This window comes from Cibotium barometz, chromosome 17 (assembly GCF_041138505.1).
Source record: "Cibotium barometz isolate CiBa-2024 chromosome 17, ASM4113850v1, whole genome shotgun sequence".
NCBI lineage: Eukaryota > Viridiplantae > Streptophyta > Polypodiopsida > Cyatheales > Cibotiaceae > Cibotium > Cibotium barometz.
In genome coordinates, this window is record NC_141062.1 from 47,472,665 (window position 1) to 47,495,045 (window position 22,381).

Consider the following 22,381-nt stretch of genomic DNA (forward strand, 5'->3'; position numbering starts at 1 on the left):
TGAGATGGGTTGATTGAAAATTTGCCCTCCAAGTTTTGAAAAAAGGAAGTATGTCCTTCCGATCACTTCACATAGAAATGGAGGTTGAACTTTAGGCACTGAGATGAAATTTTAGGGTTGCCTTCAAATTTGAGGCTGGTGTGGAGGATGGAAAAATTCTTCAATGACACATGCATGGGCATGAATCAAGAGAAGCATATTCTGCAGAATATCTGTTTTGAAGGACGGTCTCCGTATCGGTTAAGGACAACATGCTTTTGTGTATAGGTATCAGGCAAACGTTGTTCAGACCGTCGGACATGTCTCCGTATTTTCCTCTCTTCAGAATTGGCTATGTCGATGCCACAACCCTAACCGAACCCTGAATTTCGCCACAGTGTCCGCATCCTGCACATGCCTTTACTGACCTTCTGAACACTAGAATCAAGCTTTCCCCAAACAGTTCAGCATCTCCGTTTACGGTGGTGGAAAACCCTGCCTGAACTCAAACCTCTGCAGAGAATCCACATATCTGTCTCGTGGTGACTACCTCACAGAAAACTTTGCTTTTTCCTCCAGCATCTATACTGTTTGTTCGAGGAGTGGAACCACGAGTTTTCTGCTGTTATTCTTTTCTCTACTGTGGAAAGGCTGATAATCACTTTGTCCATCTGCTTTTCCATCCGACATCTTCCTTCTGTGCAGCCAAGATTTTTTTTGGCTTTAGGGTTTGGTAACTGCGGCCACAGGCTTTCAACAGAGCTCAGCTCTCGGGTATGGCTTTAACCTCTTAACTTTGGCTCATATAAGCAATGCATGCCAGCATTTTAGGGTTTTTAGCCTCCATGTTTGAGTTTTTTTTCGTTTCTTCACCTCGTCACTGAGACAGAATTTTGTATCCAGTCCGATAGAAGCAGCTTCATCGATCAGATTTTAGAGGCTGAAATGGATCTCAAGAATGTAGCTACGAAGCGTCTGGTCCCCTCGAAATCCATGGACGAACACATGCGGCAGCTTGTTCCTGAGAAAGTCTCTGAAGATGACAAGCTTGTGGAATACGACGTGCTCTTGCTCGATCGTTTCCTTGAAGTTCTTGAAAATCTGTATGGTGAAGACATCAAGGAAACGGTAAACATATAGTCCTTGATGTCTGTGTTTCCCCCAGGTTTTGCAGCGATAGAGCTTTGTGGTTTTTGCTTCAGCACTATATCTTTTTTCCAGGTACAACACTACTATGGACTTGCAGGAGAATACAGCACTCCTGAAGGGCACTCTGATTCAGAAAAGCTAGAGGAGCTAGGAAAGGCTCTGAACAGCTTGAGTCCAGGGGACTCGATTCTCATGTCAAGCTCCTTTTCTCACATGCTGAATCTGGCAAACCTGGCTGAGGAAGTGCAGATAGCTCGCCGCCAACGTTTGCAGCACAAAACGGGTGATATTGGTGATGAGAGCTGTGCTCTGACAGAATCAGATATTGATGAAACCTTCAGAAGGCTTGTCTACGAGCTACACAAGTCACCAAGGCAAATTTTTGACGCTTTGAAAAACCAAACAGTGGACTTGGTTTTAACCGCCCACCCTACACAATCTGTTCGTCGGTCGCTGCTGCAGAAGCATGGACGGTGTGTTTTTTTGCCTATGCCTTCAAGAAAAAGAGAATAAGTACAGTTGTTTTGTGGCCGAACATGTAACTGCTAGTATTAGTTATAGTTGTGGCATCATAATTGAGCGTGCTTTATAGTCAAAGCCAGCCCATGGCATCAATAGCCAACCCATAGCGTTTTCCTTTGGGTTTGACAGCTACCATTTGTCATCACTTAGTGTGTCTTTGAGTAATAGTACAACGCCTTACTCTGCTAAAACTATCATAGTTTAGACATGCTGTGTGAAATTCCCTTCCTATTGGATCATCCGGGGTTGGAGGTGAATATTCATCTTACCATGATTAGATTTCTGAATTTTTGACCAGTATGCCCTGCTGAATTTAGCTTTTAAAATGTGTTTTTTTGTTTACTTACACAATGTGCTCAAAGATATTCACATAGATATGTGTTTAGCCTGCTTAGAGGTTGCAAGTGATGTTTTTTTGGGCTATACATGCGAGTAGTTTTGTTCCAAAAAACTCTGTTTATGTGCTGTGGATTTTTGGTTCTAGGACGTCTTTTACAATCTTACTACTTGATTTTGGAAATGTAAAGTGTTTTGTAGTTAATCTTCTCCACTTCAAAGGGGTTCAAAATAGATGTTTCCGAGATCCAAGTTTTGATTGGTATGGAATGACAAAGCTGTTGTTTATGCTATGAAGATACACATTGAAACTTACATTGAAAGTTTTATGAATGGTGCTGATGGTGGCAACTCTTTAAGTGTCCGGAGAAAAACTTCATCTCATGGATGTTGCAATCTTTTTTTTCTTCTTCTCAGAATTCGCAGCTGTTTAGCCCAACTTTACCAGCCAGGCATTACACCTGATGAAAAGCAGGAGCTTGATGCGGCACTACAAAGAGAAGTAAGGCACTTGTGGCATTGGTTATGAAACACTTGTTGGCTTCAAGCCAAACTTTCCATGACATCGATAATAGTGTTGTCTATAATCTATTTCATCCCGCATATTTCAGATACATGCGGCCTTCCGAACTGATGTAATCAGACGCACTCCACCTGCTCCACAAGATGAAATGCGGGCTGGGATGAGTTACTTTCATGAAACTATTTGGAATGGATTGCCGAAATTTTTACGCCGCGTGGACACAGCACTTAGCAATATTGGTGTTGATGAAAGGTTGCCCTACAATGTGCCATTGATCCAATTCACATCTTGGATGGGGGGTGACAGGGATGGTAAGCTCTCTCTTCTCTAATGTTCTTGATTTTCTCTCATGGTTTATTCATTGTTCCTTGACTTTTCCAAGTGATAATGCCACTTGTTCCATTTTATCAGGTAATCCAAGAGTGACACCAGAAGTCACCAGAGACGTGTGTCTGCTAGCAAGGTTGATGGCATCGAATTTGTATTTCTCACAGATCGAGGATTTGATGTTTCAGGTGAGTTAGAATTTGCTGTTTATCCCATCCATTTATGTATGCACTACAATGAGTCCTTTTGTAAAGCCTTTGCAGTACTTTGCCAAACATTTTAAACAGATGTTTTACAAGACTTGCAACATTTTGTGTCCGTCTAGTCAGTCTTTTTCTTTGAACATAAATGGCTCTTGGACTTATGCTATGTATCAACTGCATTAAGTAGAGGTCTGTTATAGTTTGCTTGGTTCTCAGCATTTATTTTTGCAACTTGTTGAGGTGCAAATATCTCGTGTCTTTTTTTTTTGCAAATGATACACCAGAGTGTTCATTCGTGATATCAACATTCCTTCTGTTCTGGGCAGTTTCTTCCAGCTCAACATCCCCACCAATGCTCTTTTGAGGTTCAACAGTTAGTTTGATATGAACTGTTCTCTGAATTTTGGAGGCTAAGGTTCAGATATAATAAATCCAAGGTTGTTGACTGTTTATGGATGGACTGTTACTTATAGGCTATAGCAGCAATAAGCACTATAAGTGAGTCTTGTTGGGTTATTATCGATTCGGTGTGGTTTGGGTCTGGATGGAGGGCTTACTCCCACCAAGGATATGGTGGATCACGGGTCGTCTTGGCGAGGGCCCCTGTGGGCAGGCGCTGGTGGTATGGGATGCTAGGGCTGACTGGCCTGGACTGTGGGAGTGGAACCTTAGCCCCTCTCTCAGGGGTGGTTTGTGGATATTTACCGGTGTTTCCCGCACCCCTCTTTGTTTATACTAACCTTGTTTTGGCCAGTGTATTAGAGCCACCCTAAACGCGGAGGCAGAAGCAAAGTCAGGTTTGCGCGTCATTGTTATCGGAGGATTGTGTGGTGAAGCCCGAGTATTTTTCTTGATGTTGCTTTTGTGGTTTAAGCATTGGCGCTTTTATGCTTCTTTGTTATGCAAGGGTGTATGGTCCTGAGGGTTCGAGAAAGCGTGAGTATGAGGGTGTATGCTGCCGACTTCTGGATATGGAGGCGTTTGGGGGCCGAGCTTTGCTTGGCAAGTTGGTGGTTCGTGGCCTCCTACCAGGCGCTGAGCCGTGGAAGGAGTTTCTTGTTTCCAGGATTCTCAGCCGCACTCCTTCTCTTAGCGGCCCCTGGACCCCAGCATCAGGTGGATCTTTACAGAGCAGCGATCCAAAGGAGTGGGCCTTGGTTTCGAGGAGCGTTTTGCAGCTAGCCTTCTGAGGGCCTGGGAGCATCTGAGGCCGTCACTCTTCCAGACTCCCCCGGGCACCGATAAGGAGCGCCTGAGGCAGCCATTGATCTGGAGCCCCTTGATCCGGCTTCCCAGTGGTCATATGGTTGGATCGCGATCTCATGTGTTGTGGGGCCCGTTGAGCTCCGGCCCAGCCCAGTCCTTAGACGACTGGATATGTTTTCAGCAGTTGCCTCTAGAGATTCAGGAGAGGAGACTCAGCGGGATGAGGGGCAGAGAGTTGATGAGGCAGGGCATTGAGGCGGCCATCCCCCGGGAGTGGCGGACTCCAGTACAGGACCCTCCACCTCCACAGTGGATGGGTGTCTTTACTCGGCATGAGATCCTTCTAGCGGTCTGCGGCTCAGCAGAGAGAGTCGCCCCACTCACCTTCGAGGTGGGAGAGGGAGGCCAGCTTCAGAGGACCCGACTGGATTTGGATGAGTTCCAGGGTTGTATCTTTCAGAGGGTGCGGGTGGTCGGCTTTCATCAGAGATGGTGGCATGTAGACCCCTCACCGGCCTCGATAGGGGAGGACTATTCTTGGAGATTATGGGCTTGGGACAGCAGGCCTCTTATTCGCCTTCAGTGGGATCCAGGCGAGTGGCTTCGGCGAGATCCCTATTCGGCCCCTACCAGCCCAGGCACCCCCTTTTTTCAGTACACAGCAAGGCTGGGGCGGCGGATCCAGAGGCACAGGATTGAGGGCATCCCGGCGGCGGCCGAGCATTGGTGGCGACAGGGGCTCTCCCTTGCCTTCCTTAGGGACTTCTGGCAGCGCCTTTGGGACAGCTTCCGGTCCTGGAAGGTGACGCTTTTTCTCTGGCTTACAGCGCATAGAGGACTGGCTGTGGGGGCTTGGCTAGCTTTTGGCAGACATCCAGCGTCCTGCTCTCGGTGCGGCCATGCACAGGAGTCGCAGCGGCACTGCTTATGGGATTGCCCACAGCCAGAGCAGGTCTGGCAGCGCGCTCTCAGGATGGTTTTTGCAGGCTCGCCAGGTGAGATGATGGTGACGTGGGGTGCGGTGGCTTGGGCCACGGACAGCGGCCCGTCCCTTGGATACGAGGACGTTCCTGGCAGTGTGACCATCCAACCACCGCCATCACCCTGTCAGAGACCTCCGACGCCAGACTTCTCGTCCGCAGTCTCCCAGGAGGGGGACGGGCACAGATGGGAGATGATCAGCAGCATGACGGCTTGGTACATATGGAGAGCCCGATGCAGGGAGGCCATAGACCGCCAGGCGATTCCACCGGCGGAGGTCATACAGGCTCTCTGGGTGGACATCATTCACACCTTGAGAGGACACTGGGGAAAACTTTAGGGCGACTCGGATCGCATGAGAGGCCGTCGCAAGGCATTCCTCCTCACTTGGCAGCCTGGCCCTTTCCTCACCGCGAGGGGCGAGGACGTCACTTGGCACTACAGGCCTCCAGTTTGGCTCTTGTCACCTCCCGCATGTACTACTAGGTAGCCCCCCCCAGAGAGCGGCCAGCCACGGGGGTGGAGCTCCGGTGTTCACTGTATATATTATCCCTCCTTGTGAGGTGAGCTTTGTAGCCTTATGGCGTCTTCTCATTAACTAATAGAAGGATCGTTTTTCCAAAAAAAGAAAAAAGAAAAAATGGGGCCGTTTGGGGTATAGGCATGAATCCCTAGCATAGTCATCTCTCTTGAGAACCTGGGTGTGTGTGTTGTGCTATGTTTTCTCAAGACCTGTGAGCTGTGTAGGACTGTAGATTGTATACAGTCAATGCATACAGCCCGCATGCGTGGGGAAAGCACTCAAACAAGGACCGTGCAGAGGATTTAGGGCTGTAGCGTGCACAAGGATCCGAGCTGTTAGAAGTCATCTCCTGTCTATACATATACACTAGGGCCTCTGTTGTGGGTGTGCCCGCCCGGATTAGGTGTTTTCTCATTTTTCTCCACTCTCCATATTTTTCCCTATTTTTCCATGGTGTGGAAGGTTGCCCTGTGCTGGCAGGATGATCCAGATGCTGGCCGATTACTGACTGCTGGCCGACTGGAGCAGGCCGACTGTCTATTGCTGGCCGACCGGGGGCAGATGTAGTCGTGGCTGATTTGATTGCTGTCGGCTGGTTTTCTACTGGCCGACTGGATCATAGGGGCCATATATAATGGCCCCTAGCCCCCACATTGTTTTGTATCTTGTTTTGGGATTTTATCTTGTGTGTATATAGCAGAGTTACACGCCTCTCTCTCTCTCCCTCTCCATTGCTATGTTTTTCTGCAATGCGCTTGCTCTTGTGTTCTCAAATTTTGTCATCATCTCCGCTGCATAATTTGACATGGTATCAGAGCTGTAGGCTCTTGATAGATCTTGAGAATTTTGTGAGCAAAAGTGGGATTGTTGTGTTGCTGATTGGTGGACTGTTTTGGACTGTTCGTGAAGAGGAGAAGCACGAGGAAGGCGGGCTGATTTACTGGACAGCCACTTGCAAGTTTAAGTTCTTCTTTGTTTCCACCCACCCACCCACCTTTTTCAATTACATCCCCGCAATGGCAGATTTACTTGAGATGGCTGAGAGACATGTAAAGATCCCGACACTCCCCACGTTTCCTGTGGACCGTCAGTTGGATGGGAATAACTACTGCATCTGGAAGGTAGAGTGTTATGACCTTGCTGATTTCATTGTTATTGGGGTTCCACGGCCGGAGGTAGAGGAAGGGGAGTTATCCTCGATACGGAAGGAACGCGAGGCATAGACAGTTGTGGGATCCTGTCAATGCTAGGGTCCGTTCCTTCATTTTTCTCAACTGCACACTGCAAGTAATCAATCATATGCGTTGGCCAGAGGTATATGACAGCATTTGGCTTCTCTCTATAACAAGGTATTGCCTATGAAGAGGATTTCCTTGGAAGTACAGATGCGGGTTATGAACCCTGCAAAGTCGTTGACGATGCTGGAGCACATTAACAAGCTGCAGGCTCTTTAGCAGGAAGTTCTTCAGGCTGGGAAGGAGATATCGTCAGAGGATATGGCCATCACGTTGCTGTCGCATTTGTCCTCTCAGTACTCAGCTTTCTACTCTTCTTTGATTACCAGTGGCAGGCTCAGCACCATCACGTGGGAGGAGCTTGTGCCCATGGTCTTGGACCAGGAGGAAAGATTCTCGAACTCTCCACAGGGCGGAGGTTCGGAGGCCTTAATTGGCCAACGGTTGAAAGGCTGTAATAAGGGCAAAGGGAAGGCTTAATCGGAGAAGTCTTCTGAGAAGATGTCCGACTCAAACCGCGAGAAACTAAAGGCAGAGAGGACTTGTAATGATTGTGGCAAGAAAGGCCACTATTGGTGGTAGTGTCCCAAGCGGAGTATCGAGAAGGGTGCAGAATCCTCAGCAGCAACCGTGAAGACTCCAACCTTTGTGCACTTGGAGGTGATGGACGTCGATGTTTCACTTTCTTCAGGCAGGGAGGAGGTTGGAGGACTTTCTGCTACGGATACTCGGGTGTGGATTCTAGACAGTGGTGTTTCCAGGCACATGACTCCTTCCCGTTTGGATCTATATGATCTCTGCCGGTATTCTGGTTGCTTTCTTACTGGGGATACATCCACTATCCCAGTTCAATGTGAGGGCAGGTTGGAGATAGTTCCCGATGGCAGAGGGGGAAGCATTCCTCCTAGGTGTTGTATGTTCCATCACTTGGTTTTCATCTGTTGTCAGTGCATTAGGTTTGCAAGACTGGCGTATGGGTGGAGTTTGATGAACATTTTGTTGCTCTCTGAGACAAGGCAACAGGTCAGGTAGTTTGGGAAGGCGGAGTGGAGAATGGAGTTTACAAACTTTCAGTACTCTCTCCCCCAGGTTCTCAATTTTGTGATGAGTGGCAGTCTGGTAATGGCTACTTAAGTGTGGATACGTTGCAGGTGCGGGCTTTCCGGGACCAGATGGAGGATAGCTTGCCAGATGATGGCAGCAGTTGGCAGGAACTTTCCAGTATAGATGTTCGTAGTTCTTGTGTTGGTCAGTCAGAGGAAACTTTACAGGTAACTTATCTGATGTCTCGTAGTATTCCGGACAAAGAAACTCTTGTAGATGAGGAAGTTCTTTCCACGGGGACCTCTTGGAAAGCCAGGTAGGTGACAGTTGATTACTTGCACAAGGAGACCCGTGGCCCTCAGCACACTCTATTTGTGCCTAGGTGTGAGGCTTAAATTAGAAAGTCCAAGGGTGCCTGTGGAAGGAAAGGTGAAGGCTTTGTCCCACATGCCCACTACACTCCTTGGGGGAGGTAGACTATATATAGAGCTTCACTCCCCTTAAGCTTTCACTTGAGAGAAAGCTATGGAGGCTCACTCTCCTATATATATATATATATATATATATATATCAAAAGATCGAGATCGAGGCCGGGGTTTTTTCTTTTTCAAAATTTTTTTTCAATAAAAATTTTCTTTCCACGCGGGTTGGGTTGATTTATTTTTTATTTTATTTTTTTATTTTTTTAAATTTTCTAAACTTAAAAAAAATATTTTTAGAAAAAAAATCTTAAGGATAATGTTTTAGCTCATGTGCACCTAGGACTGGTCGCTTGCCCCGCCGCCGCGGTGCCCTCTGCGACGACTGCCAACACAATAGCACAGCGCGCAGCAGCTCTTCTACCCTCTGTCTACACGCGTGCACGCACACACTAACAACTAACACACAGAACTGAAATGTGCAGAAAATGAAGAAAACAGAACAGAAAAATGACTGAAGAACAGCAGCAAACACACACACAGCTCCACAAACCTGCACACAGCAGCATACACACAAACATGCCTCTCTTTGCCTTTCCTGCAGGATAAAACAGACTTCAAACAGCAGCCCGAGCTGCATCTGGAGCTTGATGCAAGGCAATTCCCCGACAGTGGCGCTAAAAATGTGCGTCCTTGCCACACATGTCGGAGCTAGGGACTTGGCAAGCACCGTGTGCGAGCCACGAATGGCTGCAAGCACACAACCAAGAAACCAGCAAGCTCAAAACAGGGAGCAATGGTGTGTCACTCACCGCTCAGACCGCCGTCGTGAAGGATTCTCGCACTGCGATGAAGAAGGATCCGTCGCCGCCGCTCTACCATCGTGCCACCACGCAATGCTCGATCGCTACACTCTCTCTCTCTCTCTCTCTCTCTCTCTCTCTCTCTCTCTCTCTCTCTCTCTCTCTCTCTCTCTCTCTCTCTCTCATACACACACACACACACACGCACGCTGGAGAAGGAGATGGAGAAGATGAAGCAAGAGCACTCCTTGTATTCAACACTCAGAGAATGACCTGTTGACCGGTTAGCAGGAGCGAAATATTTCACGAAGATAGATTTACGTACTGGCTATCACCAGATACGTATTCACGAAAGGCATGTCGAAAGAACCGCCTTTCGGACTAGGTGTGGCCATTACGAGTTTCTCGTATTACCTTTTGGGTTAACCAATGCTCCAGCCACTTTCCAGCAAATGAACGATCTTTTTCGTGAACATTTGGAAAAATTTGTGGTGGTGTTCCTGGATGATATTTTGATATATAGTCGTACTCTTGCAGATCATGTCAGACACCTGACGATTGTCTTATCTATTTTAAGACAGAATCGACTATATGCTAAGTTAAGTAAATGTGAGTTCTTTATGACCGAAATCATTTACTTGGGACACAAGATCACTAGAGATGGATTGAGCATTGACTATGACCGAGTTCAGAAGGTTCTGGACTGGCCTATACCACCGCGAACAGTGAAACAACTTCGTTCTTTTCTCGGTTTTGTTGTTTTTCTTCGGAAATCTGTACGGGAGTACTCTCAGCTCACACTACCGATGACCGATTTATTGAAAGGTCGTGGACGTAAGTCAAATAAGCCTATCACTTGGAATAACGATTTGGATATGGCCTTCAGACTTTTGAAAGATAAAGTTAAGGAAGCACCTATCTTAGCATTACCCGATCCTAGTCGGCCTTATGTTCTTGAAACTGATGCCAGTGACTATGCTATCGGGGCTGCTCTATTTCAAGATGGTAGACCGGTTGCTTTTGAAAGTAAAAAGCTAGACGACACTCAATCTCGTTGGCCAATCCTTAAGGAGGATCTCTATGTTGTGATTCATGCTCTCAAGATTTGGAGACATTATTTATATGGCTCCAAGTTTGTGGTATTGACTGATCATCAGTCAATCAAGTATGTGTGTGATGCGGATGATTTGAGAGGAAGGAAAGCTCGTTGGGCAGAGTTAATGCAAGATTTTAATTTTGAGATCCGTTATCGGAAAGGGTCCATGAATAGTGTTGCAGATGTGCTTAGTCGAATTAGAGAGGTGAATACTTTGTCATTCACCGAGATTTCTACTGACTCATTTCAGTCATCGAGAGGGCTTTGTAGGACTGAAGTTATTTTGGTCCATTTTGGCACAAGATCCAAGACGGGAGCTCATTGATTGACCAAGACTCGATGACTGAGCAGTCGACCATTCAAGCTGTAGGAGGCCAGTGGATGATTCGGAATGGTTTACTATTCCGTAATGACAAAATTTGTGTACCACAGATCCCGGACATTAGGTCCAAGATTCTTAAGGAGTGTCACGACGTCCCTTCTGCTGGACACACTGGGGTACACAGGACGTTATCGTTAGTGAAACACACTTTTTATTGGCCAAAAATAAAAGGGTATGTAGAAGATTATGTTCTCAAGTGTCAAATTTGTCAATAAAGCTGAATGCTTTAGACAGGCTGGGTTGTTGCATCCTTTGCAAATCCCAGGTGATAAATGGGAAAGTATTTCCATGGATTTTATTACCGGATTGCCAAGAACACATCAAGGCCACGATTCTATTTGGGTTATGGCAGATCGCTTGACAAAAATGGCTAGATTTTTACCGACCCGGAAGACTATTACAACTACGCAATTAGCACGGCAGTTTATCGAGCAATTGTTTAGACTGTACGAGTTACCGCAGGACGTAGTCAGTGATAGGGACTCTAAGTTTACGAGTGATTTTTTGAAACTTGTTTTTGAGAAGTTGGAAACAACTTTGAATTTGAGTTTCTCTGATCATCCTCAATCTGATGGCCAGATTGAAAGAGTGAATCAGATTTTGGAGGATATGCTTCGAGCATATGTATCCAAAAGACAGAGTTCATGGGAGAATTATCTTCCTATGTTAGAATTTGCATATAACAGTACTAAGCATACGAGTACAGGTTTTAGTCCTTTCATGCTTATGTATGGTTTTCAACCTAGATCACCTGTTACAGTAGGATTCTGAGAACTTCAGCATGATGCAGCACGTAATTTTTTGCAAGATATGCAGGAAATGTTACAAGTTGCGAAGGAATCTATTAGAAGTGCTCAAGACCGAGACAGGTTTTATTCTAATAGACATCGTTCACCCAGAGAGTTCTCTGAAGGAACGATGGTGTATTTGCAAGTTCCGAAAGATTTTGAGACTTTACGGACGGGTCGATCTCCGAAATTATTCCCTAGATACTGTGGACCATTTCGTGTTACACGACGGATTGGTTCAGTTGCATATGAATTGGATTTGCCTTCTCATGTGAAAGTTCATCCTGTATTTCATGTCCTTAGACTTAAGGAAGTACTGGGTGGAGCAGATCAGCTAGTTACTTCTCAAGAAATTATAGATGTCGAGGACATGACATTTGTTCGGCACGAACCTGAAAAGATTCTTGGATTTCGTGAAAGAAGATTGCGTAATACGCTTATCACGGAATACAAGATCAAGTGGAAGGATCGTGTTGAGGAGGACGCTACATGGGAGACATTGACTACTCTTCAGAGAGATTACCCTGGCCTTTTAGTGAGCTCAAGACTGAGCTCTTAGAGGAAGGGGCATGTGCACAGTGTGTATCTACCGTGTGCTACACGCATGCAAGACTAGTTTCGAGGCTTGGGGAAGCTTGGAACTAGGCAGGCTGATTGACGAGCTGAGTTAGGGATAAACTAATGGGCGGGCATCCAAGTATGGACGGGCGGGCGCCCAAGTGTGGACGCCCGATGACCGGCCAAGAGCCTATAAAAGGGTGGCCAAGGTTAGTTATTGAGATATAGAGAGTCTCGCGAGTTTGTGAGAGCTCAATGGTCTTGGAGCCTGGATCTAGTGCAGACGTGCGCATGCTTTATGCAGTCGAGGTCGGTAGCAATCTCGAGGCCCGCGAGGGCAGCTTCGTGGCAGTATGGGATGTCGCGAGGAGGAGATTGGTCGGTACGTCAACCTAGTTAGCTCAGCTCGTGGCTCGGTGGGGACAGCCAAGACTGTGGGCTTGCCCACGGCTGTCATGGTTGGGAGGTGAGTTAGGCCTGCACCCCCTTGTTGTTTGTTTGTTTGTTTGTTTGCAGGTTTGAGTCTCGAACCAAGAACGATCACGAGGAGATCCGTGGGGATTTGACAGCTCGGTTGCTGCGTACCTGAAGTGATGTTGATGATGAAGCTAAGCAGAGAGTGGGCTGCCGTCCCAATGGTGAGAGCTGAGGCAAAAACGCTGATATGCTTTATGTATAGCAAAGGGGGCTGCTGTCCCATGGGCTGTGGTAAAACGCAGATGATATGCTGATGTGAGCACTTTTGAGCCCTGATGTAAGGCTGAAGATAAACGCTGATGTCAGCCCAGCTGTAAACGCTGATGACAGGCTGAAGATAAACCCTGATGTCAGCCTAGATGTAAGCGATGATGACAGGCTGATGTAAACGCTGATGTGAACCTGATGTAAGCCTCATGTAAGGCTGATGTAAAACACTGAGGAATAAGCACTGATGTCAGTGCTGATGTAAACGCTGAAAGTAGCAGAGAGGGCTGCTGTCCCATGGGCTGTGGTAAAACGCAGATGATATGCTGATGGCTGATGTAAGCACTGATGTGAGCCCTGATGTAAGTGCTGATGTAAGGCTGAAGATAAACGATGATGTTAGCCAAGATGTAAGTGCTGATGACAGGCTGAAGATAAACGCTGATGTCAGCCCAGATGTAAGCGATGATGACAGGCTGATGTAAACGCTGATTTGAATCTGATGTAAGCCTCGTGTAAGGCTGATGTAAAACACTGAAGAATAAGCACTGATGTCAGTGCTGATGTAAACGCTGAAAGTAGCAGAGAGGGCTGCTGTCCCATGGTGTGGCCTCTAGCAGAGAGTGGGCTGCTGTCCTGTGATGTGGCCACATGAGAGAACGCTGAGGTACTGTCCTGTCAGGTGGAGAAGATGAAGCTATGTGGTGTAGAGCCCGGCAGCAGCAGCAGCAGCAACATATGGTACCGGATGTATGCAATGGAGTGGTACATAGTAGTGAACGATGAGGCAAGGCCATATATACTGAGGGGGGGGGGGGTGCTGGTCGGTCAGCCTAAAGGCTGTAGGCCAGCAGCCAAGACAAAAAACCCCAAATAAATCCAAAAATACCCAGAAAAATCCCTTTCTAGGGCTGGGAAAAGTACTGTTTTCACACCCAGCTATGGGCAGTGTAGGAGGGAGATCAAAGAGGGAGTGGCAGGCGGTGTGAAGCTGGAGGGAGGAGAAGAGGGGAATACAGGCTGGGGCCAAAACAGGGTGGTAGAAGCGGGAATGTGGAGGGAGGAGAAGGAATACAGGCTGGGGCCGAAACAGGGTGGTAGAAGTGGGAAGTTGGAGGGAGGAGAAGGAAATACAGGATGGGGCCAAAACAGGGTGGTAGAAATGGGAAGCTTTACTGGAAACAGGAGAAGGGATGTGCTCTCGATGGGAGAGGGTGCCAGGATAGAGGGTTGTGGTCCAATGTGTTTGTTTACAAGTTTGCTCTTATAATATCAGTCTTAATGCAAGCCTGTGTAGATATTCACGTGTTGAATGCTACTTCTTTTGTAAAAGGAACATTCTACAGACCACGATTCTTTATGTATACCTGTAACATTTTCAATTAAAATGAGCCCAGGCATTTGGTGGCTTGATGCTGCTTTTGTTTTCGGATAAACTTTTTGAGTGCCTCTTATCTCTGCTATTGTGGAATTTATGATGCTTTTGTAAGGTGGTTGAATCTTTTTCTGGCATAATGCAAAGTTTTGCTTGTTTATCTCTGTTTTGCAGCTATCCATGTGGCGCTGTAGTGATGAGCTCAGGGCTAGAGTTCAGCAGCTAGAAACATCCTCCAGAAAGGATGCAAAGTACTATATGGGTGAGAGCTTGCATAATCTTTGATCTGGTAAAAAACAAAAGCTCCAGCGTTTTGTGAGTTTTGGATGGGACTGCTTTATATGCTCAATTGTAGAAGGTATTACCTGAAAGATGAAATTACAAGGAGTCAAATTAAGCTTTTGTAAGGTAAAAGTAAAACCAAATTAACTTTCATGCCACAGAGTTTTGGAAGCAGATACCGCCCAATGAGCCCTTCCGTGTTGTATTGGGGGACGTTCGAGATACTCTCTATAAGACCAGGGAAAGAATGCATCAGTTGCTTTCTCTAGGGAAGTCTGACATTCCTGACGAAGATACTTTCACTTCTGTTGATCAGGTGTGTTGCTGAGTTTCAAACTTTCAGTAGTTAAAGCTTCTCTCTTGTAGCCTGTGTGGTTCATGCTGATTCTGTAGGATCCCTTGAATGGTGCAGCTGGATTCTATCACACTGTTGTCTTTCTTACTATGCATTGACTCTGAAACTTCAGATTCTTGAACCTCTAGAACTGTGTTACCGGTCACTCTGCTCAACTGGGGATACGTCAATTGCAGATGGCAGTCTCCTTGACTTTATGCGGCAGGTCTCTTGCTTTGGGTTAAGCCTTGTAAAATTAGACATCCGCCAAGAGTCTGATAGGCACACAGATGTGATGGATGCCATCACAACCCACTTGGGTGTTGGTTCCTATAAAGAGTGGTCTGAAGAGCAGCGGCAGGAATGGTTGCTGACAGAACTGAGGGGAAAGCGCCCTCTTTTTGGTGCTGATCTGCCAAAAACAGATGAAATAGGTGATGTACTTGACACATTCCATGTGATAGCTGAGTTGCCACCAGATTCTTTTGGAGCTTACATTATCTCTATGGCGATGACTCCATCTGATGTTCTGTCGGTGGAGCTATTGCAACGGGAATGTAGGGTTGCACATCCCCTGCGAGTTGTTCCTTTGTTTGAGAAGCTAGCGGATTTGCAGTCTGCACCTGCGGTTCTAGCCCGCTTGTTTTCTATTGATTGGTATCGAAACCATATCAATGGTAAGCAGGAGGTTATGATTGGCTATTCTGATTCAGGAAAAGATGCTGGTCGGCTTTCAGCCGCGTGGCAGCTATTCAAGACTCAAGAAGAACTCATGTCAGTTTCAAAACAGTATGGTGTCAAGTTGAACATTTTCCATGGACGTGGAGGTACAGTAGGAAGAGGAGGCGGCCCTACGCATCTTGCCATATTGTCTCAGCCTCCTGATACCGTTCATGGCTCTTTGCGAGTGACTATTCAGGGGGAAGTCATTGAACGGTCTTTTGGTGAAGAACATTTATGTTTCCGCACACTGCAGCGTTTTACTGCTGCTACATTGGAGCATGGCATGCATCCTCCCATGAAACCCAAACCGGAATGGCGGGCCTTGATGGATGAGATGGCCCTGGTTTCAACAGAGGAGTACAGGTCAATAGTATTTGAAGAACCAAGGTTTATGGAGTATTTTCATCTGGTAAGGGAGTCCTTGATCCTTTGAGCCTCTAAATGCTAGTTTTTCTTAAAAAAAAAATAAAAAGAAAATTGGGTTGGGGTTCAAAATGGCTAGTTTTATCTCTCTTTTCCCTTATCCTCAACTTTTCACTTTTACCTCACAGGCAACTCCAGTCCTGGAGTATGGTCGCATGAACATTGGAAGTAGACCATCAAAGCGGAAACCCAGTGGAGGCATCGAGTCATTGCGTGCAATTCCATGGATTTTTGCATGGACGCAAACTAGGTTTCACCTTCCTGTTTGGCTGGGTTTTGGTGCAGCTTTTAAGGCAGTTTTGGACAAGGATTCCAACAACCTGCAAGTTCTTCAAGAGATGTACAAAGAATGGCCGTTTTTCAGGGTGACAATGGATCTAGTAGAGATGGTTTTCGCAAAGGGAGATCCTCGTATTGCAGCTCTTTATGATGAGCTCCTTGTGAGTGATGACCTAAAGTTTTTTGGTGACATCCTTCGAGCAAAATATGAAGAGACAAAAGACCTCCTTTTGAAGGTATTATTTGTCTTCAGTTGCATACTTGTCTGCTGTATAGTTGTACATGTCATAGTTGCTTGGTGACCTTGTTGGATATACTGCCCAAATCCCCACTAATATGCATAAACTCAGCAAATGATCAATTCTATCACAACAAATTTAAGGCCCGGTGTTGCATAGAGTCAAGTGTTTTTCCTAGTTTTTAGCTACTTATCTTCATTGGGGAAGAGCTTTGAGTTGATATATGTTCAGTCAAGACTCAACATGCCACATCATCAAGTGCCCAGTCAGCGGTCATGAGTAAGCAATCATGTAAGCAAGGTCAGGCTTCCCACCATGTGGTCAGAGGCTAGATTCTTGTGGAGGCGGCATGAGGGAAAGTTACCCACTGGTCCCCCTCATCCCAATTGTTTAAGGTTAAGTTACCCATTGGCCACCCTCAAAATTGTTTAAGGTTAAGGTTCTCTCTGTGTTCCTATCTAAGGGGTAACCTTAGAAGGCTTGTACTTATGTTTTCTTGTAATCAAAGCATATATTCTCCTGTGTTTCCGTGATGCTGCTGTGCTTTCGTAACTCTTCAAGTAAGTTTTGGTGAGCTTTGCTTCAGGTGGTACAGCATGAAGAACTCTTGGGGGGTAACCCATATTTGAAACAACGGCTGATATTGCGTGATCCATACATCACCACATTGAATATACAGCAGGCATATACTCTAAAGAAAATGCGTGAAGGCCACATCTGGCCTGTAGCCATGCAAGCAAAGTCTAGAAGTTCTGCTGCTGAGCTAGTTTCACTGAACACGACCAGCGAATATCCTCCAGGACTTGAGGATACCTTGATTCTGAGCATGAAGGGCATTGCTGCAGGCATGCAAAACACTGGATGAAGAGGATGGGTTTATCATGTAAGTATTCGAGATGTCTTCAAATCAAGTTGTGTTTCAGTGTATTATTGCATCTTACAACTTGTTTTTTGGTAGGTCACGGAAGGTTAGTAACCGGTAATTCTTCTTTTGATTTGACCTCAAAGGGGTGCCTAGCTACTTCCTACCAAGCAAGTGGGGGTGTCAACTGTAGGTTTCATGAAAGCAATGAAGAGTGCAAGTTATATTACAAGTATTACCTATGTTTGCTATGGAAGCGTTGGGCAGTTCTGGTGCGAATACAGAAAGCTTACACAATGGGCTCTAACAGCCCTATGTCAGTGTCACCATGATTAAGCTACATCAAGTGCTTAAAACTTTGTATTGTTTATTAATTATATATATATATCTATATAAATATTTAGTTCGACTGCATGTCACAGGCGTAGGCTGGGAGAGCCGTGGGGTGTTTAGGGGGGTGGGGGTGGGGTGGGGGGGGTGGGGGTGGGGATGTGTGGTGGTTAGTTTCAATACTTGTATTTTATAGCTGTGTAGGCATGTGCAAGTTCTGTATACAGACATGTCAGTCATTGGGTCTTTTGTAGGATTATAGCTTTTTATGTATCCCTATCATCTGCAAAGTTATGTATATCGGCTATAATTTTGTTCCCAAGTTCTTCATGTACCACAATAAAGAGCTGGATTACTAGCGTTCTTTTTTTAGTACAAGAATGCTTCATTCTTTTCGTATAAAACTATTTTTGAGGGAAGACTAAAACTCAAAACTATGCTTTTTGGCAAGGGTAAACAGCCTTACAATTGGCATTTTGAGATGCATTCACCGTTAGTGACCAATGTTTATGAAAACCTACAAGCAAAGCATACTTCTCAATTTTTAAAAATTCTGCAGGACATGCTCTTTACCTATATGTTCTTCTGATCGTTATATGTAGTTACTTTTTCTTGTTGTATTGAAAGTCTGCATGTAGCATGATCTACTGATTTTCACTCTTTAAAGTCACTTACACTGCTGCCCTTTCATTATGAATACAACCAAGTTTAGTGGTTGCAACTGGGGCAGGGTCCCAACCCGACCAAGTATTAGGTGAAGCTAACCCAAAAAAAGAGGAGAATTCGGAGTCTAGAGAAGCACGGCATCCCAACCAGTACATGCTTTGCCTATTTACGTCTAGTAAAGAGGTAGTCTAGTAAAGAGGTACTACATTTGGGTTCATTTATTGACAGCCCTTTGTCATGTCATAAAAGACAATCTTCATGCAAGATGCTCTTTTTCTTCGAGGTAAAAGTATTGAAATCTTATTTGGTGTTCTCAAATAAGTGTATCATTTTCTCCTATGCGCTTTGAAGTCTTTGGGCAAATTAAACCAATCATAGTATCACACTAATCCAAATGTAATGCATCATGTGTATTGCTCTTTCTTATTCTTATCCTTGCTCTTGGCGATGCATGTCTTGTTTCTTTTCCCAATGTAACTTTAACTTGAGACGTTAGGGGTGGGAAAAAGTGTTTATTCAACTCCTTTAGGCTTTCCTATTTGTTTTTTTTTAAAAACATTTTACAAACCAGGGTCATGATTACAAGGAATTTAATACATCAAAATCTCGTTTAGGCATCTATTTCCGATATTCCAATTTCTAAAAGATTATTTCAATGTTTATCGGTGAGGAGAGGGTGTGGCACAACCTTTGTGTGTGTGTTGAACAAGGCTTTATGATCTACGGCATGCCGGGGGGGGGGGGGGGGGGGATGTAATGAAGAAGATGCATCCATGGTGTGCATAGGTGATGGCACTATCCATTAGATAACGCTAGTATTGTTTTAGCTTGCTACATTCAACTACTTGAAGTGTTGCTAATAGAGTCTGTCATGTGTCTTAAGCTCTCATCCACATTAATGTTTAACAGAGTTTAGGCTAGTGCTTATACTTAGGGTTTTACCGTTTTCTCTTTTCGTCTAATGTGTAGTACCATGTAAGGTGTCTCTTTCCTTCTATAGTGTAGTTTAAGCTAGTACCATAAGGTGGTAAAGGAAGTGTTGGTTCTCTCAATTTAGGATAGATCTTTTTAAACTGCTATTGATGGATACTCCTCATGTTATTGATAAAAAAATCACAAAATTCTAGCTTAATTTTTTTAAATCATTAGTGAGGAGGAGGTGTTATAGTAGATGTTGCAATTTTCATGTAGCAAAAAATAGGCGCCCAAAGAAGGGCAGGGTACTCTCAAAAACTTTGAAAAAATTGATTTAGCTCTTGTAATTTTCATGTATTAGAAAAGAGGGGCCCAAAGAAGGGCTTGTTCATCTTAAATGGAGGAAGATTAAATGATGTTTGAAAAGTTAAAGAGGACATTTAGATCTAATTACTCGTTGATTTTGAGCTTGATTGGCGCTTGGTGGTTGTAGCTGATTTGAATTCCCAAAAGAAGAGAAAATGAACAAACAGTGGGGAAAAGCCCGTAGGCATTACATTTCCGTCATGTAGGATAACTCACACACAATTTGTGCCTTCACACGTGTCCACCATGGGCAACGTACCCATGTACAGGTGCCTCGTGTGTTAAGAGTTAATCGTCCAAGTGAACAAGTATAAAAACAAGTACATAGCTTCTATTCATGGGTATGACCACTAAACTACCACAAATCCAATACAAAAAATACCATTATCAACCACGAATATGTGAGAAGGTGAGTCATGCTTGAGTAATCGTGTTACCAAGCCACCTTCTGCTTACTACACCAAGGGCGGGTCTAACCCTTTGCCCCCTTGGCTCCTAAAATGGGTATATATGGCACACCATATATGGAGAGAGAGCAGATAAGGACACCACACGTGCCCGGACACTGCTCGTCAAATTCAAGGACACCACCAGCCGGCAAGCCCTCAAAGGTGAGGAACTTATCTTGCTCCTATGACTCCTCATACATAGATGTTTGACATGAGGTAAAAGCCTACCCACAGACCCATCGATACCATATACACATGAATAAATAGTTGCATAAATGTAAGCATTGAAATACGCTTAAGTGTGAGCACTATGCTCATTTTTAGGAGGGGGTGTTGATGAAGTCAAAATAGAAGTAGTGGTAAGAGCTGTGTCAATGAGCATTGGGTGCCCTCAACATCAGATCTCTTCTCCAGCACAGCCTCCAACCTGATGTGCTTCTCCTTTTCTACGTTCATGAACAGGTAAGGATTCTCTGATTGAGTGTTCAGTGTGTTTCTGTCCAACCAACATGACATGTTGTTTCCAGTGCCCACAAGTCGCTACCATACGAAAGTTCCAAGGTTGGAGATGGTGCCAAGCCGAGCCTCTTGTACCCTGTAGACGGGGTTGCAAAGGGGTAGCATATGTGAAAGGGGACTGACTTAGTGAGTAGATCTTGCTGCGCCCTTGCAACGGCCAGTTGGTGTAATGGACACGCAGATTGAAGACTGGTTAGATGGCGGCCAGTAGAATGGCCAACGAAGACAGGACAAGGTGCTGGTGATGACCAGTACCGGCGGTGGCTTCAGCACATGGCGGGGAGCAGAGGGAAAAGGGACGAGCATATTGGCAAGGGTATATGGGAGGCGAGTATGAAGCGCAGGAAGGAGGGGCAACAAAGTGGCGATTGTTGGTAGGCGGGTGGCGGGTGTGTGCAGGTTTGGAGAAAGCAGGCTGGAATGGCTGAGTGAGTATTTGTTAGAAATAGAGGTGAGGGTCACCACGTGTAAACTAGCAAGCCACTTAGCATCTAAGAGGAGGTGAGGGTCACCACGTGTATACTAGTAAGCCACTTAGCCTCTAAGTCTAGAATTAACCATAAGAAAAACATGTACAGAGCTTTGGGGGGTTGATTGCCCTGTTGTAAACTCTCAAGGGTGCCAAGGAATATAATTAGGAGGAGTATTTAGGCGTTTGGGTATCCCTATGGGGATTGGTGTAGTCCCTACTTAAAGATGGGATTAAGCCCGGGAGAAGTTGAACAACAAGGTATCCAAATGGGAAGGCCAACAATTCAATTTGGCTGGTAGGAGGATGGTATTTAAGCATTATCTCATTAAATCTTGAAAAGTTATTTTCTAAGCCGATGGGCACCTTCTTTGAGTGGGGGAAGATTTCTTTAGAATTGGTGGTGTGGAGTACATAACTACTTTTCCTAAAGAGGAAGGAGGACTTAGTCTCCCTCCCTAACACGATTATGCTTATAGGCTGGCTACTAAACTTGTTGTTGGAAGCCCTTTTCAATAGGGATGCCATCTAGTCCTCTCCATTGTTAGTTAACCTCAGTAACCTCAATAATCTCAAACGAAAAAACTATCTGCAATGGATTGATTTTCCTATCATGCTAGTTTCTATGGCACCGCTGACATGGAATTTAACGATAGTATTTGTGCATCTTCCCTTACGAATCATTTTTGGATCTAGAAAGTTCGTTCCCACAACATGGAGTTGATGCTATGCGAGCATCAACTCTCTTAGGGCTACAAGTTTAGCTTTAGGAAAGAGATAAATGTTTGATTCAGTTCTTCCTGAGAGGTTGGTTGTTGGAGACCAACAAGCTAGTTCGAGCTCTCATGCCATGGATTCGGCAAGTCGGAAGGGTGCTGAAGGGTGTTGACATTTGGGCTGTTCATTCTCCAGAAGGTTTGAATACTTGGGCATGTTTCCAAAGGAACTGCCTCATGGTTTACCTCCAAAGAGGGGTGTAGATCATAAGATTGAGCTTATACTTGGGGCACAACCAATGTCTAGGCAACCTTACAAATCCAGTCAATCTAAGGAGGATTAAGTCGCTATGTCTAGATAACTTCAAGGGTACCTCGTCGGAATGGGACATGTTAGGCCTAGCAAGTCGCCATGAGCAGCACTAGTTCTCCTAGTGGAAAAGAAGGATAAAATAAAAACATTGTGTGTGGATTACAAGGGTGTTAACAAATTCACTATTAAGAATAAATATCTCTTGCCAAGGATGGATGACCTTATTGATTGGCTTTATGGAGTGTGATACTTTACAGAGGGGACATGTTACTATTAGATTAGGAAATTTGAGTGTGATGTCTTTGACTAGTTTTAGAACTAGATGTGGGCATTATGAGTTCTTTGTTTTACCATTTAAACTTA

General features: G+C 45.2%; 1 protein-coding gene across 2 annotated transcripts; it reads left to right on the plus strand.

The window, feature by feature from the left end:
* Nucleotides 1-68: 68 nt before the first annotated feature.
* Nucleotides 69-17,690, plus strand: LOC147630098 (phosphoenolpyruvate carboxylase-like). Of its 2 annotated transcripts, none has more exons than XM_086811716.1 (12): nt 69-753; nt 883-1,107; nt 1,201-1,601; nt 2,404-2,488; nt 2,598-2,820; nt 2,921-3,024; nt 14,308-14,395; nt 14,577-14,731; nt 14,883-15,881; nt 16,024-16,410; nt 17,000-17,296; nt 17,372-17,690. In XM_086811716.1, the coding sequence occupies exons 2-11, from the start codon at nt 925-927 to the stop codon at nt 17,276-17,278; spliced, it is 2,904 nt and encodes a 967-aa protein (XP_086667842.1). In that variant the 5' UTR covers nt 69-753; nt 883-924; the 3' UTR covers nt 17,279-17,296; nt 17,372-17,690. The 2 variants fall into 2 exon arrangements, with proteins under 2 accessions (XP_086667842.1, XP_086667843.1); XM_086811717.1 differs by having other exon boundaries at nt 17,422-17,690.
* The last annotated feature ends 4,691 nt before the right edge of the window (nt 17,691-22,381 follow it).